At 40.4% G+C, this 26422-nt stretch overlaps 1 protein-coding gene across 6 annotated transcripts; it reads right to left on the reverse strand.

Annotated features, from left to right (window-relative positions):
• Positions 1-2457: 2457 nt before the first annotated feature.
• Positions 2458-26422, reverse strand: LOC134883403 (rho GTPase-activating protein 40). 6 transcript variants are annotated; one of them, XM_063911755.1, is made up of 16 exons: positions 24430-24582; positions 22329-22483; positions 16709-16935; positions 15039-15259; positions 14112-14190; positions 13134-13282; positions 12166-12331; positions 11536-11627; positions 10992-11069; positions 9749-9908; positions 8609-8691; positions 7406-7612; positions 6547-6690; positions 6285-6436; positions 6057-6112; positions 2458-5280 (listed from the first exon to the last, which is right to left on the reverse strand). In XM_063911755.1, the coding sequence occupies exons 2-16, from the start codon at positions 22400-22402 to the stop codon at positions 5174-5176; spliced, it is 1995 nt and encodes a 664-aa protein (XP_063767825.1). In that variant the 5' UTR covers positions 22403-22483; positions 24430-24582; the 3' UTR covers positions 2458-5173. The 6 variants fall into 6 exon arrangements, with proteins under 6 accessions (XP_063767825.1, XP_063767823.1, XP_063767827.1 ...); XM_063911753.1 differs by having other exon boundaries at positions 22329-22732; XM_063911757.1 differs by lacking the exons at positions 22329-22483; positions 24430-24582 and adding an exon at positions 26278-26422.

Below are 26422 nucleotides of genomic sequence, written 5' to 3' on the forward strand. Positions count from 1 at the left end.
CCACACAAACTTAAACTTGAAATGTACACCAAAAAATGGTAAACCTTGATCTTAATTGAATGTATTATGTCAATAGATACAAAGCAATAATATTAAGGTTAAGGTTCAACTTAATAATATTGCTTTCAACTAACCTAATACAATTATATGTAATCTGTTGACATAATACACTTAATTAAAGTGTAGGCTTACATTCACATTTTTCCCTGCCAAAAATCCAGAATATGTAAGTATTATGGAAGCTCTGAGAAGTTAGTGAACATTTCCAGTGATCCTTTTTCTAAGTTTCATTAAAATAAAAAACAATCCTGTGTTTATGACTTAAGAACATGTAAAATAAGTTCTGTCATATAGAAAACAGTTTGGATCAAAGAAATACTTTTTTTTATCACTTGCTTCTCAGGGCTTACGTAAAATATGGTTTTGTGTAAAATATGGTATTGTATGTGGACACACAATATCTTCATCTACTCACATTTCTGTATCCCGCTTATTTCCAATGAAACTATTTTCTTCTGTTCAGAATGTGTTTGCTAACAGTCTTTTAGTGTCACCTTCTGCACGTCCTTTGTTCTGCATGGTACAGCTCAAACTTCTGCTTAAATTAAAAATATGCAAAACACATTTTTGAACGAAGAGGGGGTTTCAGGCATCATTCTCTAAAAATGTGGTTTGAATGCTGCTTCAGATACGTCACCTGCCTCTCTCCAGGCCTCTTAACTGCTGTCCTATTTTCAGATATGAAAAACGTAGTAAAATAAAATAGAAATTCAGTCTCATAATTAAGTCAAAGCTGCTACCCCACACAAAAAAAGCATGTAAGTTTAAAGGGTCACACTGTCTTTTTTTCTCAGTCAGCCTTAACCAATGAGTTGTAGAGTGCTACAACATTTTAATGTTAAAACTATTTTGGTTATTCCACATGATAGATTTCTGTAGTCTCTTTTATTCCTGCTCTTTCAACTCATTTAAAGTAGGCGTGCTCGGGTATGAAAGGTGATTTAGCTACTTCTATGTATCGATGACTCCTCCCAGGAACAATAGTTGTGTAAATTATGCCTTTAGGGTACACAACACATCTGGTTTAAACCAAGCCGAGGGGGTTTAACTTCTCCAATCACATCCTTATTACCATGAGTGATTTACTCACTGAAGTCCTGTAAACCTACAAAATGTTTTTCTTCTTCTTTATGAGTTTCCTCACTCACTTGACCCCATTATTAGCAGCAGAGATAAGAGACTAAATCTGAAGGCAGAACTTGTCTCATGAGTGGTGGAGCCTCTTTAAACCATGGCTGCCACCATGTAAGAACCGGAAAAAGCTTCAGCTCGAAACGTCATCCCTCATCAATCTGGTCCTCTCCGGTCAGCCCGGCACAAAAAGACAAAAGCTGGAGGAGTGCGCTTCCTCCATCAACTGTGAGGGAGGCGGTGAGTGCACGGCGTGATTAGTTGTGAATGGGACGCAGAGGTCTGATTGGTGGAGAGAGCCGGGGTCAGGCGTTCTGCCAGCAGCTCATACAAGGCTGCTGATTGCTTTCCATCCTCTGATTACAGTAATTTAGATCTGCAGCAGGCAGAGGGGCCGCGTCTGGCTGCTGCTGCTCAGTCTGGGGCTGCAGTTTGGTTTGCTTAGGGATTTTTTTATTGTCAGAACTGAGTGAATGAGGCTGAAAAACTAAACACAGGATTCACTCAGAAAAACACAACAGCTGTGTTTCGATAGAAGGTGTGACTCATGTTTTGGAGAAAGTCTTGGAGGTGGGATTGAAGGAGAATGTGGTTAACTATTTAGAGGATTTTTTGTAAAAATCTACACAATTTGGAAAAACGTCTGAAGATACGGAAACCATCATGCTTACAAATGGTAATCATATAAAAACATTTTTAAAATGAATTTTTTCAGCTCATTTTTGGATGTAAACACAAAAAGAAATCATCTATTTTCAAATTACTAAAAACATTTGGGATTTAAAATACTCCCACAGACAGTTCAATACCCTTACATATTCCTCACGTTATATAATTGTAAAGTACATGACTTTCATCTCTAATCCTGTGAAATATAAAACAATGAAAGCTATATGGCAGATCAGTTTTTCTCCCTTTTGTCTTTCAGGCGGCCATTTGGTCACACTAGGACCTTGAATAATCAAAGCTGATGAGGCGGTTAGTCGCCAAAGGTTTTTCCAGGAGTGGAGGTGATGATTAGTCAAGGAAGTGAGCAGTGCTGGCCTCTTCACCCGCACACATTAAAAGGTTAATTTCTCCATTGATTACAGCAACAAAAGAAACCAATACCTCACTACAGGTTTTCTCTGTTTCCACATATGTATGTCTGCTGCTCTGTGCGACGCCGCTGTAGATTCCCAGGAGTGATGAATGATGCTGTTGATACCATCTTTCTACCACACCCATTACTCCATATTGCAAAAATAAATCACGTTAAGCACAACATTAGATTCACATTTATTGACAAAAACATTTTTCAAAAGTTTTTCTTTCTACAGCAAAGACTATTTTCACAGAAGTATTAAAAACAATGACTTGTGTAAAGGGCATAAATATACATTCGGACGTCTGCTAACCGACGTTTCACAACCAAAGATGTTCCAGTAACTGTCCATCATTTAGTCTCCATGAATGATCTAATAGATAACACTGTTTCAGAGATATCTGCGCCAAAGGACGCTTCTTCATTTTCTCTCACACACAAACACATTCACATACAGTATGTACAAACACAACAGAGAATCGGTGCAGTGTGTGACCTTGTGCCCCTTGTTTTTGGTGACTCCACATCATGTTGTGTGTTGTCATGTATGTTTACACAATAGGTGCCCATGTGCACGTCTCCTCAGGGCCCTCGCCCTCTGGGATGCTGCTTCAGAGGTGACCTAGTTCTCCTGATTGTCAGCAGAAGGCAGTTTCATCAGTTCGCTTTGTGCCGAGGCACTGAACTGTGCTGGGACCCTGGGACAGGCCAATTGGACTTGTGTAATGAAGCTCATCACACACATGCATGCACACACACACACACACACACACACACACACACGCGCGCACGCGCCGCTGCCGTCGTCAGGTCCAGCAGAATTTATAACAGCCATTTATTACCCCCTCCTTTATCAAAGAAATGTGATTCCTCGGCATGTTTCTGATGCATGCACCGCATCATTATGGGCCATTATTGGGAGGTGACAGAGATGGAGCAGAGGGTGTTGATAGATGTTGGTGCCGGGCCCGCTGTCATTACGCAGAGAGTGCGAGGCACTTCCCACAAAATGGCCGCGGAGCATCAACATGGCTCCGACTGCGAGGAGTAAATGATTCACATCTGACGATCGGCGCTAAAAATGTAAAACACTTTCATTTGCTCCACGATAAAGATAGAGATTTCAGTACTTCTTCTCAGCAGGTGTATGAATGAATATTTACACATGACATTAATCATATGATACTGTTTAGGATGTAAAGAGATCCATAAAAAGCTTCAAGAAATATGTACAAGAACACTGCACATTCCCACACTGAGTATGGGTCACACAACATACTGTTATACTGAGAGCAGCAACTTCCTAAAGCCTCTCTAGCCTACAGAACACTCATCAAATACAGAAGCAACAATGGCATTACATTCATATAAATAACAAGAATAATCCCAGTTCACCCCCAAAGAGTCACTTCAGCACTTTTGGCTGCATTCATGTGGTTCAAAAGGAGAACTGAAGACCAGCTTCACTGTGGGTCCTTTACTCCCCTTAGAGGTGCAATAACTGTCCTTGAGGTTGTGACACCAAATCCCTTGGTATCAAAAAAAAAAGAAAATAGAAACGTCTCTTTGAGCATTGTTCCTTACAGGTCAGGGGGCCTTGGAAGTCCATGGATTTATTTTATAAGGCCCAGGAGATCGAAGGTTTCACAGATGAGAAGATATCAGTTCATGGTCGTCTCTCTGAATGGCACAGATGTAGAACAGAGTCGATACGGAGAGTAGGCCTCCATCTTTGTTTACTTTGAGACCAAGTGACTGGCCTGAAGGCGGTCAGCGGAGACATTGATGGTGTTGGTGACTGTTTCCTTCCAAAGAGCTGAAGTCCTGCTCCGTTTCCAGGATAGCTTCTGTTCCATTATCATCAGCTTTAATAGTTTTCTCGTGTTGCTGGATTTTAATCATCAGTATTTAATTGAAAATGCAGAACATGATAATAGTCTTCTGTTCATATCCTGAACTTAGCAGATATACTGTATACTACAGTCATTGTGTTTACATTTACCATTTTGGAAATAAGTGTATTTTACATGTCTTCCCTTGGATTGCTTTGTCTCCTATATTCGTGACTATGTTACAGTTAGATCTTTCCAGTCATCTCATTTCTCTAACGCCAAGTAAACAAGACACCTGGTTTCTGAAGGGGGGGGGCTAAGAGAAAAGAGATTTCTTATCTCTGGGAAACACAGATTTCTCTGACATGTATGAATTGATATTGTGGTGGTGAACGCAGCTTCAGGTCTAGAATGAATCGCACAATAAATGTTGTGTTCTCCGGTATAAAAAACATACTGTCAAGTGGCAAGATTATAGACACCAGTATACCAAAGAATATGGTTGTTAAGCACCTTAATCATGTTTCAGCTTTTTGCCGAACACTGATGAATAAAAACCCACGTTTCAGAAACACAATTTGTCTGTCTGGCCTGAGAAGTGGGTGGGCCTCGTGCGCTCTGTAGCCAGAGGAGCTCTGCCTCCCCATCTGCTCGCTCAGGATTGGGGATGATTGCTTGAGAGGAAAGATGGCGAATCAAACTGCCCTCCACTCTTTTCTATGCAGCAGGTTCTCTGTCGGAAGTAATGAGTCACGTCAACCGCGTTTTGCTCGCAGCGTCGCGGTAACGCAGGACAGGGAGGATGGAGCGAGGGGAGGAAAATGGAGAGATAGAGAAAGGTAGAGGGGGAGAAAAAGAGAACAAACTGTGTTCATAGACAGTTCTTTCTGCTCCTGGCAGATTCTCCATCTATCTGTTCCTGCAACCTCCATCTGTCTGCTCTCTCATGTTGCTCCAAGGATAAAAATGACAAGAGGAGAGGGCTGCATGGCTTTGATTTCTTTTTTTAGGCTATGCCTGTGTCCTTTGATTTGACGAGCTGTTCCCCGATCTGTTCGTCCGTCCTTCACAGCCCTCGGCCTGCGTTGGGTTTTAGCTTGATGACCCACTCCCCTCCGGAGTTACTGTTGAACAAATCCAGAAGGTGTGTGTCGGGGTCCAGGCAGTGCTCACCTGCAGAAAAGCAATACAAAACATGAGAAGAAGCCCTCGTTGATTGAATGTTAAAATATCTGACAGAATCACCACATTCAAGTCCTCCTCGAAACCCCACCTGTTCAGATCAGTCTACTCACTGTAGTGCTACATGTTGCCGGTTACTGTCCTTGTGTTCCGTTTAAAGAATATTTTATGAATTGTAAGGTGTTCCTGGGTGCTTTGAAAGGCGCTTCTAAATAAAACGTAGTATTATTATATAAAAAATAAGGTTGATTGAACTTATGTATAATGGCTACAACTAAAGATTATTTTCATTATTGATCAATCTGCAGAATATTGCCTCAATTCATCGTATAATGCTTTGACTTAGGGTACATATTGACCTTTAAAGTTTGTTTGAGACCTTGCCTGAGAGATTCTTGGACTTATTCCATGACATTTTTGTTCAACTATACAATAAATTGTTTCATTTTGTCCACTCTTTTATCAATTCAGGACTGGTGTTTGATTTAAATAGTGCTCATAAGCCAATAACCACAGATATTAGTGTTTAGATCCAGAAGTTTCATAGACCAAAATCGATCTGCATAAACACATTTTCTCTTCTGAGTTCAGTGTGTGAGCGCAGACATGTGTGTAATAAGCATTTGTCTGCTCTGATAACTGCAGATGCACTGCTCGTGTCTCTCTGGCGTTTCCACACTTCATTACGTAAGACCTGGCTACCCTCATCAGTTCAACGAGCAGAAAGACATGCAAATGTCGAAACACTGCAGCAGCTTCCAACTTACCAATGTTCCCTCCCACTTCGTAGAGGGCACAGTCCGGATACGCCACAGAGCCGTTCCTGTTGAGACACACAGAACACTTGTGTAACATCCGTCTATTTATGTGTATTATATGTCTTTCTAAAAGGAAATATTCGTCAGGTGACAACATATTTGAAATAAATGCTTAAACTCGACTGCACATAACGTGACATCATCAGCGTGTATTAATTGAAACGGGCAAAATCCTACCTTCGCATTTTCCCTTTCCCATTGTCTGGGCTGCGGAGGGACTGGCGCTGAAACTGTGCGAGCAGGTCTGAGGCTCGGGAGTTGATGTTGAGTTGATACTCCAAGGTGCCACTCACCAGATCCCCGACCTGGATCTTCACCGTACGACACAGCTAGAAAGGGAAACAGCAGTGGATGCATGTTATTCATTGTATAGTAAAAAAGAGGCCGTCTCAACACCAAGCAACTTGTTAGATTTGAATGAGAGAAGGAAGCCGCTCACCTCTGACGTGTTTTTATCCGGTTTGTCGCGGCTGTCTGTGTGGATCTTCCTCAGCAGGTTTTTGATGCGGCGATCGTAGAACTGGTAACGCCGGTTACTGTTATCATTCAGCTTACGTACCTGGCTCATGAGGAAATTAGGAATCTGAAGAGAACAAGGAACAAGATGCAATATTTTAGTTGATGCCAAAAAATATGTACACAATGACGACTTGCTTCTACTAACTTCTGAATAAAGCTCCAAATCGCTTTTCCAGAATAAAAGATATACCTTTTTATTCATGATAATAATTTTTATGGGCTATTTTGCCAATGTTTCCTTATTGAAGGACTGGTATAATCTTACAGGGGCACAATTGATCTTCCTTCCATTTTCATTTTTTTCTTAGAACTAACCATCTCCATCCACCCATCCCCTCCCTCCCCTACCTTGAAAATCCAAAGAGATGCAAGTTTAATCTAAGAAGCACATTAAAGCCATGTGTAAAAACAGTATATAAATAATAAATACATAAAATAAGAAGTCAAGACAGATAAGTAAATAAAAAGATAAATAAGTGGCTGGTTTGGAGTGTATGGGGGTTATTGAAATAATCAAGCAGGCTTTTTTGCATTTAATGGAAAGAACAGCTGTACATCACCTGGTCTGTTAGAACCCTAATAATAAACCTGTTAAGCTACATTTACTTATAGCATTGGTATATATTTCATTTCCAAATTGCCAGACAACAAGGCTATAAACTGGCAAGTTTGTGTGAAGAGTATTGGTTCTTTAATACTTAGTACAAAATTAATATATAATTCCCCTTTTTTCTCTGCATGATTCTGCATTTGAAGTGTGAATTTGTGTGCGGCCCTACCGTCCAAAGCAGGTCCTGGTAGCGGATGAGGAGCCTCATGACATCAGCTGCCTTCTCCGCGTGACCTTTCTCCGCCCCCTCAGTCAGCCTGCTGGGGACGGCCTTGTGGAGGAAGAGGTTGGGAGCCATGATGGTGGCTACTGCCCAGAGGTTCATCCTGTTCTTCCTCTCCCTGGAAACCACCTTACTGAGGAACTCCACGAGGGCCTGAGGGACACAAAGATGGAGACAGATTGTAAAATAAAAGGCAATAATTGATCATATTACATGTTTAACCTGGATGTTGAAAGAAAATGTAATTCTATATATTTTATTGGGTTTCTTATTTTAGTATTTATTACTGACACTCAACACGAAAATCCTACTTTTTTGTTTAAGTTTATTTCGATTTTTCTTGCTGGCAATTCTCACATTTTTAGGCATGTGTACCAGACAGTTTGCACACGGCACATCACCTGCTTTTATAACGTGTTGCTAGAGGTTTTGTAAAAACAACATTTAGCAACAGACCTCCAATTTAGGATTCATTAATTCAGCACGTCTTCAAAGACAATCAAGAGAAATGTTAAAAAAGCTGCATGAGGCCCATTGTGCCAATCTTTAAAAGGCAACTAACACTGAGGCACAAAATGGAGTGAAGCGAGCTGTCACAGTGAATGAATAATCTGTATCTCCTCTACTGAGAAGTATGTTAATGCACAGTAAGTTTCAGCTGCCTCCACTGGAGTCAAAGTAATTAGTTCAGGTGGGTTTAATGCTCCTGGATGCTATAAACGGAGCTGACTGCTCACTTGTGTCAGTGAAAGTGAGTCATGGTTAATGCAATCCATTACATAACAGAGCAGAGGGTTTAAAATGTGGATTAAACTGTGGATGTAGTAATGCATTATCAAAACAGGACTTTGCTCCTGTCGGGTTTCATAAAGAAGGGGCTAAATTGAGATGAATTTCAGCGTGAAGAATATTTGATGTAGCTTTAGGGTGAATTCATCCCTTAGGGTCATTTATAGATTCTGTAAAATGCCTGTGTGATGTTTTCAAAACAATCAAGACGATAAAGTGTTCAGATCTTTACTCAAGTAAAAAAGTAGCAATATCACACTGTAGGAATACTAATTAAAATAGTTTGTTAAGTAAAAATGTGTGTGTGTGTGTGTGTGTGTGTGTGTGTGTGTGTGTGTGTGTGTGTGTGTGTGTGTGTACCTTTAGTGTGTTCCTGTTGGGCTCAGGCAGCAGCAGGATGAGCAGGTTCAACATGTGGAGTTTCTGCCTCAGCTCTGTGATGTCTGTGGGAATAGGGAGAAAAGGTAAGACGGGTTTAACACACACACACACACACACACACACACACACACACACACACACACACACACACACCACACACACACACACACACACACACACACACACACACACTTCATTTCCTCTGTGTGTAAGAGTAATGGGATATCTTTAGATTAATCACATTGTGACAGGTGGCCATTAGGTGGGTAAGCTTATGTCTCTGTGGTCAAAAGTCATTTATCACTTTGCGCTGATTCTCCTCACAGACTAAACATCAGTGAGTCATCAATCAGATCATATTAATATGAGTCCATTCCTTTATTAAGGTGAGACTAATGTGAAAATAGCACATCTTTTACAGCTGCTTTGTCACAGTGCGGGGACGCCTCTTCAAAGGCTATCAGCTGTTGATCTTAATGTTGGTTTCAGAGGCAGAAAGGGTAAAGCATTGGGCTGCACTGACTACACAGGTTATTAAGATGTGAACTCAGCGGAGCTCTCTTGAAAACATGGGCAGCTGAATTGTGAAATCTTGCAGAGTAAGAAAAGAGGTATGACTGACTTGTACAGTAAATGCAACTTGCCTTTAAAGAAAACACAAGCACAATACCGTCATTCACTACAGATACACACCCTTCTGCTCACTGATGTAATTTATGATCCATAACAGGGCTCGTCATTGTTATTATTATTACTACTATAGGGGTTCTTCATTTAATTAACACTTTAAGTATAAGAGAAGTTAAAAGACACAATCACAAAGTTAGCATAAGTTGGCTCCATCAATAATTGCAGCGCAGACACAGCGAGCGAATGAGTATATTATTTTATTTTAATAAATAAAGTGAATAAAAAAGGTATGTAAGTGTACCTCTTTCCATTTAAGTAAAATAGAAACTTAAAAAAGAATATGCATACATACTTTGAATACAAACAACAGACGTTTGTATTGTATCTCAATTATAACAGCCTCACCAAAATGGACTAAAATAGTATGGGTGTGTTAGTGTGCTTACACAGTGTTTGAATCTGACAAGACTCCAAATATTGCACACTGACCTCTGACGGCACTGAAGGTGTTGAGGTACTCGGGGGTGAGCAGCGGAGCTGGCAGTTCCCGGATGAACTTCTTGAGCAGCGCGGCGGCGTCGTTGGGACTCACGTCGTCCCAACTGACCTGCCCTGAGTAGAAGTTTGTCTCCAAGTTCTGCTGTAGCATCTGCGGGTGGAAAACAACAGGAAGCTTTCAGAACTGCACCACAGAGTCAGTGCCCCCTTTACAGTCGTCATTTATAGATATCAATGAGTTTATTATCAGTGAGTTTGTTCAACGCTTTCGAAATACTTTATTGAAATCAGATTAAGTCTCTCTACTTATTAACACAGAAACCCTTTTGTGTTTGACTTATTTATCGAAAATATTAATGAGAAAATACAATGAGAACAACTGTATTCATCTCAGAAACAATATGAATGATTAATGGTACATAGCAGCTTTAGTAAATGTTGCATTTTCAGTGACATTTACTCTGATTTATAGAGATATGAAGAGCTGTTTAATGAACTCTTCATGGCTGCGGATGTTACAAACGGAGGCATGAGGTCAAAGCTAATTAAATGACACAGTTATCAGTCTCTATTTGTGCCTTAGATGTATGAAAAACTTTCGATATAAGAACCATCATCTTTAGTTTCAGAATCCTTTTGACTGTCTTTTATGAAAATCTGGATTTTGAGTTTTAGATTGAGGACATAGTAAAGGAATATGCTGAGGATGGTAGATTATGACTATTATGATGTCTTATTTTGGTCCACTTATACAACCATAAAGATTTAAAAATGAAATACCAAAATTATCATTCTATAAATTCTCTCTCAATTATCATTTTTGTCTAATCTGTAATCTGCCACAGGTAGGTGATTGATTTGGGCCCAGTAATGTGTCCTAATTTGCTAAATGGCGCCCTCTTCTGTCTGCTTCACTTTAATTGATTCACCGTCTCCTGTGCTTAGGCTGAATTAATTACAGTAGTAGAAGGTGAATCTGGCAGCAACAGCTGAAAAAATGTTTATTGATTTTGTCTCATTGGACTTCTAAATGTCATCTATAGTTAAACTAAGAGAAGCTGTTTGGTTTTATTTACTGCAGTTCAAACACATCTGACATTTAACATTGCCGATATATATGCTTTGGACACTACATTAGTAAAAAGGGTAAAAGGACACAATTTAGAGAATATTATGTGGTGCAGTGTCAGTGTTTATGACAGAAATACTTTACGCGTGGATCCAACATTTGTACCTTGATTCTGGACTGAGATCCTGGAACCCGCAGGATCCCCTCCGAATCAACGCCCTTCTTCTCCAAAAACGACAACAACTGCAGAGGGAGAGAGAGGAAAGAGAAAGAGACATTACAGTCAGGCAGCAGCAGATAAGCATCTCACGCTCACCTCTGCTGGTTATTCTCAGTAACTGCTGCTACACGCAGGGTGTGGTCAAAGATTTTCACATTCAAAGGACATTGAGGATGCTTTTATCTGCTTATCTCTAAAGATGCTGTTTGCAGGTTCAACAAAGCCAAAAATGTTGAGCATGTGAATTAAAAAGATGCACCTGTCAGGGTTTGTCAAACCAGGGAAGAATATCCAACTGATATATTATGGGCACATTCAAAAACACAAGTGATTTCAGAGGTTGTTTGGATTACTTACTAAGTTAACAAGTCAAGCCCACATACAGTACACAGCACAGGCAGTATCAAAAACAAATAAGCTAATATTAAAACTGATTTTCTTCACACACTCCTATTTATCTTCAAGGTCAGATGTACTTCAGGTTCTTACCGCCTGCATGTAGAGAGGAATTGAGGTGTTTGGCTTAATTTTCTGATCGTTCTCCAGCAGCGTGGCCAGCGGCACCCCGTACAGTGGGCTCTCTGTGAAACACACAACATGTCAATCACTTGTTCTCTCCTTCACAAGGACATTTAGCCAAAGTTGTGTGTGTAATTCTGTTTGTATGAGCATGCCGACATGCAGGAACTGCAGTGTGGCTGGTAGATCTATTGGAACCAACACGTCCCCATAGTATATTGTAGAGAGACAGACAATACTCAGATATTTAGTAAAGAGGCAAGAGTTTATTTAGATTTAAAGGATGCAGGAAACTGGAAGAAATATCTGCAGAACTAGAGCTGCAGAAACCAGTTAACTGCCATTTTGAGTCATTGTTTTCCTATGATGTCATTGGCTAACAATTGAAGAGAAAATATTAGAACAACTGCACATAGTAAACATTATCGTCATAAATATAAGCCGTCTGCAGCGTTTTTGTCCTGGTGTGTGTGTGTGTGTGTGTGTGTGTGTGTGTGTGTGTGTGTGTGTGTGTGTGTGTGTGTGTGTGTGTGTGTGTGTGTGTGTGTGTGTGTGTGTGTGTGTCGGGCTCCCTTCATGTGTATGTGGCTGCTCTCATACCTGTGTTTTTCCTCTTGCTGGTTTTGTGCCTTTTGACCTCCAGCTCTAAGAGGTCGCACAGCGCCGTCATGTCGATGAGAGCCAACTGACGCACCTTCTTCATGTCAGAGTGCGACAGATCCTGAACACGAGTCACTCCGAGGCGGCACTTGGGGCAGATCACCCGCTGAGAAGGTGAGAGGCGAGGCAGAGAGAAGTGAGGAGAGGGTGAATGGACATGAAGTGCAGGTGAAGAGGACAAAGAAGCAGAGAAAAAGCAGAGAAAGAGAGGATGGGATAAAGATGGCGTCAAATCCTTTACATAATACTCACTGAAATGTAATCAGTCATTTGCTTTTTCTTTTCACTGACTAAACTTATTTAGCCCGAAATAGAACAATAAATCTATTGCACTCTGTGACAACAACTCTTCTTTTGTTTGGAGCTAATCCCATTACTCATTTATTCTGCTTAACCCTGTTATCTAACTAACAGCGCGGTAGATTACAATTGACTTACAATAACATTACTGTGTGTATTAACAGGTTTCCAGGAGAAAGAGCAAAAACCCAACGTATGTAGATCCAAACCGAGGCTGAAATGTTCAGCGCTTTCTGTGAAACATTGAACAACTAAAGACCCTTAAGCTCTAAGTTACTGAGATTTATTTTTCTTCCTTCATCAAAGATAAATCCACCGAGGAACACACAGGACAAAGTGTTAATAGGGGTTATTATTCATCATGTATGTGCCTTCCCTTTCCATAAGCTGCGTGATTACTGTCATGTCCTGTTTTCTGTCAAAATCACACCCACCAAAGTAATTTCATGTAGGAAATACACACAGTTGGAACGCTATTTCCCTTTTTGGCCCCAATTGTCTTCCTATTTCATGACCTCACTGGGATGTTTTGAAAGTCCCCTATTTGAAATTACATTTGAAAATGTCCATGTCATGAGCAGGCAAGGGGAGAGTGTGACGGTGCTTACAGGCAAGGTGCAATCCTCTTTCCTGCGCTGGCTGTTGTTCTGCGGCAGTTTGGCCTGTTTGAGGAAGATGACGGCCTGTTCGCAGAAAGCCACGTCGGTGATGAAGAATTCCTCTTTAGGAGCACCTCGCTGAAGCTCCGGCGGGACAGCTGAGCAGAAAAAAAACACACACAAACTTCAGTCTATTTGTTCATGAAAGGAAGTTCACAGCAAAGACGTAGTATGGATTTTAATTTGAATGTACAATCGGAAAGGAAATAGAGGAAGAAAAACAAATATGAGGAAATGTACCCACACGCTCTTTATCTTTCATCAAAATAAGAGGACAAAACATTTGGGACAAAAAACCTTGGTCCAAAGCCAATACTCACAACGTTTCACATTAAAAAGGTGGGACCAATTTCCTACAGATGTCTTTTATTACTTTGGCATTTGTCATAGTTTGGCACTTTATTTACTGGATATAAAATGGGTATATTGGTTGTTTAGAGATAAAAACTGGTGGCATTTATTTGTAGTTATAACATTAACAACTGAATTACAAGATTGTTCTGTCAGTAAAAAAACCAAGAAAGCAGGGAAATGAAGTTATTTCCCTAAGAGATAGTTTTCCTTTTAGTAGTACAAAACCGTATTTCGAAAACATTGAGATCTGACAAGTGACTTGTAGTTAAGTCAAAAGTGAGATATTATCATATATATTTCCTTCTGAAAGGGGTGGAGTGGAAGCATAGAGGGTCATAAAAAGAATCAACTAAAGTAAAATGACCTTTTGTACTTAAGCACTGTACTACATTCCTTCATTACATCTAGCAGTTATTCAGTTATAAAGCCTTGTTTTGATCAATTACATTATCAAAACCATAGTAGCTATAGCTGTTTGTGCTTTAAGTGTACTTTGACTTCTCTGTTATTCCTTTAAGTAACCTTAAGTACATTTTGGATTGCTGTAATAGTACTACTGTGTGTAGCTCCTACCCGATAACGGTGATTTGGGAAGCGATGCCATGCTGTTGTGGGCAGCTTCTTCACTCCGCTGGGAATCAGGCAAATGGGTCTGGTGAAAGAAAGCATTTTATGAAACTTCCAGTCAAATTCTATTCATATAACCTAAGATTACAAATCACCAATGTGCCTAAAGGGGATCCACAAACTGTTTACTGCACAGGAAACTCTCTAACCTTAGACCCTGGATCCAGATAAGATAAAAACTCCCCAATACATTGAAGGTTGAATAAGCCTAAAGGAAAGCATTTGTGGTGGAATCAATCTCCTCCTATGTCTTGTGTACAGATTCAAATACTCTGAGGAACAACTTCAGTTAAAAAACAATCACTCCTGTAATATGTTCTCCAGCAGTGGGAATAGCGGTAGGGTTTCATATTGTCCACAGAGCGGATGGAGAGAGTGTTTCCTTTGATAAGGGGCCGATAAGGATCAGAGGAGCAGTGTTCTCTCTCAGGAGAGCTCAGACAGACAGGCAGGACAAAGCATGGCCTTTACATGTTATTTGCCTTTATTGTCACAGGTCAGCTCCTCTGCATGGAACAAGACAGCCCAACAGAGTCCTGACAGTCACCAGGGAAATGGGTATTTTATATTTCACTGCATGCAGCACTGACTCAGAGAGCGGAGCTTGCGTTCAACTTGTGAGACAGAATAACAGAAATCCTGGAAATGAAGGCGACCATTTAATAATTTGTTCAAATTAAGAAGCGCTAAGTTTAAAATCCACATGTAGTTCATATAGCAAATGTATGAATGTTACCTTCCATTACAAACTTAGAAGTGACATTTTTTTTATATAAAGGCGTTGACATTTAGCTGTTTCTCCAGATGACAGGGGTGGCGGTGCATTTAGGGATTAACATCATCTTTTAAAAGGTGTTTCTTCCCAGTCCTGACCTTGGAGATGGAGGGGTTGAAGATGTCGCGGACGTCTCGAGGAGCTGGTTTGTTCCTCTTGCGGAGGGACAGCGTGTAGGAGTCCAGGCGCCGCTGGACGGCCTCGGCCTGGGTCCGGGTCAGAGTGGACAGCAGCACCGCGTTGTCTACATCCTCGCTGTCCTCGCTGATAAGGGTCGACAAACCAGCATCGGCCAACCACTGCTCCTCCTGTTCGCCTTCTGAGACACAGAGAACACACAGGCCATACGTAAATACACAGGGATGATAAACATGTACATATAATGCAAATTAAAATGTAGTATTTTACTATATCAAATTATAATTTTGGTGTAACATGATTTTTTGATTTTGACGACATGACTCGAGTGGTTTTGTGCATGAAGTCTCTCAGTTTATAGTAACTACTAAGTAGTTTCCAGTCATGTACTAAGATGTTTAAAGAAATGTCTTTCAACTTTAGTATTGTATCAAGCTGCTATGATACCTCTGTAGCACAGTCCAATCAAAATCGTGTAAACAGGAAGTTGCAAAAGTTAAGCTTTTGAAGTTCTTTGTATATTTATATTTGGTGTAAATACTTATCTTCAGCATTTATTTTTTAATGCTGAATAATTTCTTAAAAATACTTATCTTTATATTATATATGACCTAATTTACAACTTATGTTCTTAGATTGTTTGTGTTTGCACCACCAGACACCAAATCAAATTGCTTGAATGCGTAAACGTACCTGGTAATAAACTTGATTCTGATTCTGATTTGAATTAACCGCGTGCGATTTGTAAAAGTAATCCTTAGATTTTTTCTGGATTAATGGACAAATAGGTGTTTCAGAGTGGGAAGAGATGTTATATATTATATAACATTGTGTACTGACAATTTAGCAAAATGTGGCCCTAAAGTTTTGTAATTTGACGCATGTTGTTTTATTTTCGTGAATTGTGATTATTATTAAAAAGCATTTTGATCAAGTGTTCAAGCTCAGATCTGTCAAACACATTAAGCCTTATCATTTAATTGTTCAATATAAATGGGTCAAATGCAAGCAATCTTAAACTAGCATTACCAGTTAATTCAGATACACAGCCGCTACACCGGGCAAAAATAACGGTTTAGTTACTTAAATCTTTATTTAGCAAGGAATAAATCTCAGATGAGTAAACACTTAAAATGCACCCAGGAGTGTGTTGCATGAAAACTTGTGCAACTAAACACAAAGGTTGCTAAATTGTGAAACGTATTGAGGAAGACAATAAATTATTTAATCAAGAAACTAAATAATGGGACACTAACAGATGCAAAATGCAGATTTCAGAGGATTTAATCTTTAGTGACAAATCAACTAAAAAGTGTAATTCTCATTAACATAGTAAATAATTAACACTCCTCCCAGATCAATGGAACGGACATAATAAAAGAGCATTCCCACGATGAAAGGCTTTCTGGTTCCCGCAGATAAAACACTCCCTGCCACAAAGTGTGTGATAGTGTTGTCATGGTGATGAGCACTTCTTTGCTGCAGGAGGGAAACCTGATACGTTGCTGTGGAGGCTCTCATCTGCTGCTGTGTTAAAAACTGATGCTTTGTCATTCTATAAACGCATTACTTCTCTCTCAGCTCTCATTATCTATTCCTCGTCTTTCAGTACAGGACTATCAGGATTTACCTTCTGACTGTCTGGAGTCTCTCCTGCTGCATTCGAGGTCTGTGTAGCCACTCCCCTGTCGGATGGTCTCCACCTCACTCCAGAATGAGTCCAGGCACAGTTTGTCAGGGTGCTGCTCCTGGTCCTGGGAGGATGGCGTGTGCGAGGTGCTGTGGGAGTGCTCAGCGGCTGCCTGGTCCTGCGGGCTGGCCCAGGGCTCCACGCTCATCTCGGTGGGGCTGGGATTTCTGTTGCAGACATACACACACGTAAAGAAATTGCACGCATGCATGCAAACCAACGAGCAGAGACACAAAGACGCATACAAACACAGGAGGAATAGACACTGGAGCGATGCGGGGAGGATGAATCAGCCGGGGGAACCCAGAGAGATGGGGAGACAAAAGGAGCGGGACGGAGGGAGGAGGGCCGGAGTGAGGAGAGACGGCGAGAGCGGACACAAAGGGGGGTCTCTATTGTTCTTGCAAAAATACAGCCTGGAGGCACAGTACCCTGCATATCCACTGGATGTCACTGTTACAATGTGAGATCCTGTGGGTCACACCCCTTTCTGTACTGAAACAGACACATGGCTGAAACCCACTCACAATAGAACAGAAAACTTGCACAGAACCATTTCTGGAAAGTAACTCATAAATCATCGCAGATTCTATTCCAAACACGAGCAGCAGAAATGCAGCCAGAAATCGCTCTGTATGACTCAACAACACATGGGACTGATCTCTGACAACAATGGGACACACTCAGCTGTGGGCACACTCGTACCCTCAGGCAGTAAAATGCGACTGTGATCACAGACACAGGAAGTGGTCAGCTGAGTCACTCCATCAGTGTGCGGTCCAGTCACATTCCTCCAGTCAGCGAATATCAAGAGACATACCGAACAACACTTGTCCATATCTGAGGAATGCCAGATGGTGTATCATGCCAACATCATGAGTGTAAAGTCACATTGAGATGCATGAGAACATACCCGTCATACCTTCAGCTGTGATGCAAAAAAGCATGGGGGGTGGTGGGGGGGGGGGGGTGGTGGGGGGGGGGGGGGGGGGGGGGGGGGGGGGTGCCCTGTGATGTCAGAAGTTGTGGGTTTCACTTGGAATGGGTATCAGTACTGGACCGGAAAATTCCAGTGCCAAGTAGCATCAAAACTTTATGAAAAAAACAATACCTGCATTCATACTTGTTGTAGGTACCCATATCTAGAAAAAATTGTCTGGTTTTGCTTGCAGCCAATCACAGAGGATACAGTTCCAGTGACATTTTATTGGACCACTACTGCAACAGCTACAGCACATACAGGTTTTGGTACACTGCCCAAATATAACATAATCGTATAGTTTTGTAACATTTTTTGGACAATATAAATATACATTTGTGTAAAACTACTTTGAATGGGGAGTTGTGGTGGCATTTTACATGAGTGAATACTTCCAAGTTCATGATGGTAATATGATGAAGTCCAAAGTTCATGCAGAGGAGCTGACCTGTGAAGTCAAGTACTATATTGACCTCATGTTGTGTAATTTTATAAGCAGTAAGATTGTTATTTTTCTAATGATACCTAGCCCAGTGCTTTTCAAGGCATTCTTAACTTATAGACTCTGTAAAGCAAGAAACAATGTCAGTGTTAGTGTCTGGAAGTAATGTGTTCATTTGTTATGGTAATAATAGTGAAAGAAATCTCTGTCTTAAAATGAAAATGCAGGTGTGCCACAATCGCTATTTCTTAACCACCTTTTAGCATTAAGCCTCTATATTAATCATAAACTGTGAATGTTGGTGAGTTAAATGGCTCATGCCATTGTTTTACTCTCTAAACAGGTATGATTACATTGCAACATACATCATAGCAGTATGTAATGCAATATGACAGAGCAGTTTAGTGAGATTTCATTTTTTACTAGTCCTTAAAATTGTCGTCACTACACATTAACTCAACTTGAACATTGTGTGCTCATAGTAAAACATGATGCACAGATATCATTTACTGGACTGTATCATAATAGTAAAGACAAACTGAATCTGAATGCAAGCGGTGGGCTAGATAAAACAAGATGGTCAGTTATTTGTCCAATTATAACTCAAGTTAATAACTATAAAACGTCAGAAATAATGGAAGAATGTCCACATATGAGAAAAACCCTTATCTTTTTTGGCTAGCCTGACCAGCAGACCACAACTCAGAGACATTCTATTAAAAAATAATGTAAAACAGACAAAAAGCAGCAAATCCTCACAACTGAGTAGCTGAAATCAGCAAATGTTTTTCATGTGCATAAATAAAGTTACTTTAACAATGATCAATTATACACATTTTTGTTGAGAAATGTTCTGATCCATCAGTCATTTCTGCTCAAGATTAATTTAAAAAACATTTTACTAGTCAAAGTTCAAATGTACATCATTTTTTATAATCAGTCTTTAAAAAACATTTGAAAACACAGTATCTACTATGTAAACAGCACTCAACTTAAGCCAATAACTTCAGAGTTTAGTTAAAGGACTCAGGAATGCTAGCCAACATGTGGCATTCCTTATAAGCAACATGGACATAATCCTTGATATCTTAATACAAACTCTGCATATCACTGGATTGCCCACACACACATCTGTACAAAGCCATAACATCTGCTCACAATCTGCCACTATTATGGATACACCACATCAAGCCTGAGAGATCGGAGGTCTGCAGACAGCTGGATCACAGCAGCGCAATCTGGATCCACTTCAACTTTAAGGGATGCAACCAGAACTCACATGAGAAAAATTTGTGAGCCTCAGTTGTATAAAGCTCTCAAGGGAAACTTTATTGTGTGAAGGTTTGTCTTTAGAGAGTTAGACTTAGAACTAAACAAGGAGAAGCAGCGTTCAGTTATTATGCTCCAAATATCTGGAACAAACTCCCAGAACCCTGCAGGACCGCTGCAACTCTTACTACTTTTAAATCCAGGCTGAAAACATTTCTTTTTGCCGCTGCTTTTAATTGAACTGTTCTGATCTAACATTGCACTGTGACTTTTATTCATGTATTTTATACCTGTTGTGTTTATTTCATTATCTTTGCTCTTAAATGACTGTTTTTAAATGCCATTTTATGATGTGTTTATACTGCACTATTTTTTAATGCTCTTAATGTCTTTCATGTTTGTAAAGCACTTTGAATTACCTTGTGTTGAAAGGTGCTATATAAATAAACTTGCTTTGCCTTGCCTTAGAATATCAGGGCAAGTGTCAAAAAAGAGCCAACCGTTTCTACTACATATCCGTTCTGTATGACATGTTTATTTTAGCAAATATTGCACCATCTATGCATCTTCCCTTCAGGCACAAACAACACCCACACTTCCACCAAACCCTTATGAATTAGATCCTTCTGACACGGCTCTGTCTCATCACACATACCTGTCTTTTTTCTTTCGGGAGGACGGTTTCACACGTTTGCTCCTCGCTGGGCTTAGGGCAGGACGGAACCTGAAACGGTTCAACCTGGCACGTGGAAACTGCATGGCGGACCCGAGACTGCTCACCAATACCTTCTCTCTGCCTCCCATTTCCACAATGCTAAAGAAATCCAGAAATTACAATCCGGCACAAAACCTAGCCTTATCCAGTCCTGTTGGTTGGACACCATGTGAGTGCAGTGTTAAATCAGTTCGCTGCTCAAAGTGCTGTTGTAAGACTGCACCGAGGCTTGGAGCTCTGTGGCGCGTGATTGTGAGCTGAGTGGAGCTGGATCTGGAATGCAGGATGTGACAACTCTCTTAACATCAACACTTCATTCACACCTGTCCCCTCCCTAACCAGCCTGAGACACACCCTGCCTACCTTATGGCCATCCAATCTGGTTCAAACAAGAAGGTTTGACACTTTTGTAAAAATAACACTTGTTCAGGTCCAGGTAAAAGTGTAATTGAGGTAAACTATGACCTCATGAGTCAGCCTATACTCTCATGTATACCTGAAGCACTTTATTGGCCTTTAACTAATAGCTACACAACTCTACTTACGCAAATTAACCAAGTGGTCTTTGTTCTTTGCTTTTCTGTTGCTATAAAAATAATTTAATCAAAAGGATAAAGATATATTTTCCTTTTCAAACTATGTGGTTGTGTTGGCATTGCCACAACAATTAAATGAAATACCACATACTAGTGGCGAGACACTAATGACGTAGTAGTATGATTCAAATCAGGCCTTATATGCAAAAGGTAGCTACCTATTGCAACATTCATACCTAACATCTTAGTCCAACTTCATACCTGAGCTCTTAACCAAACCGTGGCAATAAATTATGTCAGGTATCTGAGTGTGGATGTGATGGAGGTGTATGAGCATGAGGCGAGAGAGCTGGAGAATGTTTCTCAAGTTTCTCAAGTGAAACAGGTTGGGCAACCCTTCACCAAATCACTGGCTAATCAGTCCCTCTTGTCATGTGGGTGGACTTCCTATATCAACTGAGGATGTATAAAGACAAAAGCAGATGCCAGGTAAGACATGTGATAAAAACATTACAGTGGTTTTGACACTCTGTTATATACGAAATCCTATAATTAACCTTTTTCCCACATTTAAACTCAATAGAGATGTTTTTTCTAAGTTTGCAGGGATGTATTTCCATAAGAATTCAACAGATACTTATAAGTTGAAACTGTTACTTATACCTCTGCAGTTTGTCATATACTACTTTATATCTCAAAATGAATCTGTAATAAAGGTTTCGTCTTGGCCATAATAGGGATAAGTAAAAGTCTTGAGCCATGACTCATAAACAAAAATGAACTCAAACTAAGTATGTCAGCAACAGCACTATGGAACACCCTCAGAGGACAGTGAAGAAGGAAAAAAAAAAGTCCCCTGGTTTTGCCTCAAGACCCAAGAGCAAAGGCAGCATTGTCATATGTTGAACCCTGCTAAGAATACTCTTTACCATGCCAGTAAGTTATAAAGTGTAAAGCTCAGCCACAAAGCAAACACATGCTCCATTCCTGAAAATGTCACAGTGTTTGGATTGTTTTCTTGTTGAATAGGCCTCACACTAATACAGAGAATCAACAGGAAACTATCGACTCTGAAAGAAGAATGAACAAAATGTCAAACTGCTGTCTTGTGTTTATTCCTGGCACTGTGGGAAACAACACAAAGTAACCCCAAACCAACATACCCAGGATAAGAAACATGGTAATCCACTCGAAAAAGCAGCTCGCATTTAAAGCAACACACTGTTTAATCCTCAGGGCTGAATTCCATGGCAAGCCTCTTAGCTTGCAGGGAATGCAACAGTTTGCTCAGCCAGCCTAGAGAAAGTGTTTCTTGTCAAACCCTGCCACAGCATATGCAATCCGTCCTATAATACAGCAATCCTAAACACAAAAAGAAAACCTCAGTCAACTGAGTTGATCAAAAAACAAAAGAGACGCGCAGCATAGATACTTAAAATGATGAAACTGTTGCACAGAATGGCCAGTAAAATAACAGGCAAACCAATGTGTACAGTCATAAAAGAAAACTGTTAGGACATCCAGCACCCGGTTTAGCTTAATAGTGGAGTAGCTTAATCCATACATGAGTGAGCTCCTAGTCCCAAAACACCACAGCGGCAGCAGAGGCCTGATCCTACCTGGCCTTGGCCCTCACGTTGGCTCTGCCCGAGAGCAGCAGCAGGGCCGCCGAGCCACTTCTCCCCCATGGCATCCTGCTGTTGTCCCCCCGATCTGCTGCACGCTGAAGGAAACAGCAGCTGCCTGCCCCTGGCAAGCTGTTTCCTTGTAAACTCTTCAATGCACAAACACATTAGAACAAGGACGGTCTCACTGCTGCTGTTAGGCACGTCACTACATCGCATCCTGGGGCAGGAAAGGAGGTCTGCATATGGGCTGGGGGGGCCAGGCAGGAGAGGAGCTGAGTGGTTGAATAGCTGACTGGGGTTGGGACACAGATCGAGCGAAGAGTCTGTCTCGATTGGGTAGAGGACACAACAGCTGCATGCCTGACTGACTGGCCGGCTGTTTGGGTAAAGTAATCCTGGGTGATCCTCATTTCCACCATTGGGACAAAGCAAAGTGAAAAACAGCTTTTGAATTTTTGCCAACGTCTTCACTTATTAGTTTACTGATTTACTGATTTGGTTGACTTCTGATCTTTTGTCTTAATGGTTGTCATCTGATTTACTGTCACTTATTTACAGCACAGCTGAATATCAGGTCTCAGCTTGTCCACAGAAGGTTTTAAAGGCAGCAATGAAAAACAGGGGCTCTTGAACTTCAGATCAGGACTTAAAAAGGGAGGAACTTAAGGAAGAGCAGGGCGGCCACAAACAACCCACAACATAAGCAGACCAATAACATAGTTTGACACGGTTTATGATCAAATTTGAAATCTTGCATGCATTTATATTCTGAACCCCCTAGATAACACAGTTGGGGCCAGTCTGAAACATCTTTCAAAGGCCAACACATAATAAAAGGTTAGTATTTATACTGTGCAGATGATCTGGCAAAATATCTTGTGTTTGCTGTTGACTGTTATAAAATTAAACAATCATTTATTAACATTTGAAGCTACTTTAATTGCACCTCAAACTTTTAGATAAATATAGAGCAATTATTTCCTCCTTTATTGAACTTTATAGCTCAAGAAAGAATAATTAAATTGACTTTGTGCATGAAATGTGTGATACAAGGAAATGTGTCTTTCAATGTCTTGCTGTCCTCCAGCTGCATTTATACAAGGGTGGGTTAATGGACAAAAGGTTAATTGGTGAGCTGAGGAAGATGTTGGGTTTATCTTGACATCATAATGGACCTGGAAGTGAGATTTAAATGAAATTCAATAAATCTGACTGACTGCAAGAGAGCCATTAGAGCTCTGCCCTAAGGATTGGAGTCTGCACCACAGCAGTGTAGGGTATGGTAAGATTATAAGAAATCTATATTGTGAGCTACTCAGTGATTTGATTCTGATAATGAGACATATCAGCTTTTGTTCACAGAAAAAGGTTTTAAAACCACTTGGACGACAAGGAAAATAACACTTTTTAAATAATTTTGACCTCAAAGGATACATTCTTTTAGTAAGTATCCTCAATTTGTAAATGTCATGATTTAAAAAAGGACCTAGTTGCACTTTTAAGATACACAGATATTTAATTAATGATGTATTTAGCTAAATATATCCCCTGGAAACAAACATAATAATAATAGTTCAGTGTTTTTATTTTCAGTTCAGCAGGCCTGATGGTAGAACCCTTTTCCACTTTATATTGTATTTAAGACTAAAGTTGCTCCGTGACGCCTCCTCACTACAATATACATCAGCAAAACACAAACATACCCGCTTAATTTCGTTTGAACAAACATTAAAGGCTCCTGACTGATGATGTTTCCTGCACAAAATGCTTCCATTGCAAAACTCAATAGAATAAATTGATACAGTTGTGCAGTTTATAACAAGTGAAAAATAAATTGGCATTTTCATTTTCACAGGCCCCTCTGTGTTGTACAGCTGATCAGAATACTCCATCAGCTTTCTAGCAAATCGTTAAGTTACATTTTACACTCAGTATCTGTCTAACCAGTTCAACACAGATTAGGAAGACCACAGGGATCCCTCTTAGGATTTGGCCTTCCTTACAAGCTCTCTTTATCTCTACAGACAATCATTTATTCCTTTACTCTTTGACACTTGAAAACAATGAAAAGTCTCTCTCTCTTCATTCTCACCTTGATTTGGGTCCAGCAACACAAACAAATCCTCACTGCTGTTACTTCCCTCTAGCCACATACTTCCTCAAACATTTCTTTCCTCTCTGTTGAATCATATCTGACTGTTGTTTTCTGGTAAGTCAAGCCCTTTCTTGCCTCTGTGACCTTGGCTCACAGATAATGCCCAAAGGAAAAAAGAGAGTGGAGAACGTGATGCAGTGTCAACCTATGACCCGACAGATGGCATGTGACAGCCAGCTCAGCCCAATGGCCAGCTCATCCACCTCTTCACAAGTAGAGTAACAGAGAGTGAAGGGGAGGGGAAAAGTGGAGCAGAGTGGAATAAAGAAGAAGGAGAAAGGAGTGCAAATGCTGTAGGAGTATGATGAGTGTACGAAGATGTGACAAGAAGCCCTTTGCTGTGCTTTATCGCATAAGGACTGTTGGCCTTAGCTAAATGTTTTCAAATGTAAATAAGGAGGGAAAAACGTGTCCCAGTCTGAACCGGACACATTGACACTTCCAGATGGTCTGACTAACACGCAAATGCTGAGACGGAGCCAGAATGATGGAGCCTGACACTCACAACTCACAGAAGTAAAAACATGGTTGCATGCCAGCATGCTCAGTATGCTCCCACATGCACAGATAACAAAAGAGGAGAAAGAAAATGCGTCATATAAAGCAGAACTTCCTTTAATAGAGCTGATGCACGATCGTTTTTAATCCAATGACCACACTGTTCCTCACAAACCAACGATAATATGTCAAAAATACATCATAGACAGTCAGGATTTTGGCTGTAGCGACCAGGGTGTTTCCGTTGTTATCATTTATGGCTGCAAAGTTTGGCACATTTATTCATCTGGGCGGTGTAGCAGAACTTGTTCTGAAAGCACAGATGGGAAGTGCAATGGAGAAGTTCCAATTATATGGTCCTAAAAAACATACCAATGCAACATTCAAAATATGTCAGCAGGCAAAGGGTAAAATACCTTTACAGGGGTTTACTGTGTACATGTGCATCACTGATGTTTTAAAGGTTTTCTTCTTTTATTTTTGCTTTAGTCAATCTATAAATTAGACTAGATTGTTACTGTGGAACATTTTTAATAGAAATGTGCGAGACAATTAACATTCAACAAACTGCTCAGCATTAGTAACGTAAAATTTGACTGAAATATTGACACAAACACAGCTTCACTTTCTGTATTTCAGACTTGTTTCTTGTACGGAAGATACTGGCCTGGTGAGTTTGAAAACATAAACCACCTTTGGTCTGATGGCAACAGCTCATAATCTATGAACATGTGACATACAAATGTAGATGCAGTTAATCACAGTCATGTCTTATTTTACAGAATCAGTACCTTATAATTGTGTCATTGACTGACAATGAAAAGCAATACAACAGTTCGCAATTCGTTTTTGCGTATGTCTTGAAAAACATTACCCCACACCCTTTTTTTATCACAGTCACATAGTGTGAGGGCTGTTAAAACAATCGTAAATGCATCGTGATACAGAAACTGCAATAAAGTCTACGAAAACACTTGCTTTGAGCTGCATTTCTGTCACTGCAAAAGACAATAACACTGCTGCTGAACACATGCAGGAAGAGAATACACGCCCGTAGCAACAGAGACCCATAGCAACCACTAACGCTTCCCGACCCGAGAACAGAAACACAAAGCCCACGGCAAAACACAAAAACACACGTGGTGTGTATTTTACTTCCATTTGTAATGCTCACACCCTCTTTTGAAAGAGTGTTTTTTTTCTGACAGAAGTCGTGTTTTTTGGAAAGTGAAGGTTAGCTAGCTAACGGGAAACAAAGAGATGCACTACCGGAACCAGTTTACTCACCTGGGAGAACACTGCTGACGTGAAAAGGCACGACTGAGCGTAACAAAAGCCTTTTTCCATTTAATGCTGGCGCAATACTATTTTGTCTTGCTGTGAACGGCGGTAACAAACAGATGGTAGGACTGGAGAAAATATCTCCTTCACA

Source organism: Eleginops maclovinus, chromosome 20, assembly GCF_036324505.1.
Source record: "Eleginops maclovinus isolate JMC-PN-2008 ecotype Puerto Natales chromosome 20, JC_Emac_rtc_rv5, whole genome shotgun sequence".
Classification (NCBI taxonomy): Eukaryota; Metazoa; Chordata; class Actinopteri; order Perciformes; family Eleginopidae; genus Eleginops; species Eleginops maclovinus.

Bases quoted from the DNA above. Each gene is read 5' to 3' on its own strand.
- LOC134883403 (XM_063911752.1), bottom strand. From the start codon at position 20,262: ATGGGAGGCAGAGAGAAGGTATTGGTGAGCAGTCTCGGGTCCGCCATG. The intron at 6,437-6,546 runs GTGAGCGGCTTC...TTCCCTTTCTAG, and splicing joins CGGATAAAAACACGTCAGAG to CTGTGTCGTACGGTGAAGAT. The intron at 6,113-6,284 runs GTAGGATTTTGC...GTGTCTCAACAG, and splicing joins GGGAAAGGGAAAATGCGAAG to GAACGGCTCTGTGGCGTATC.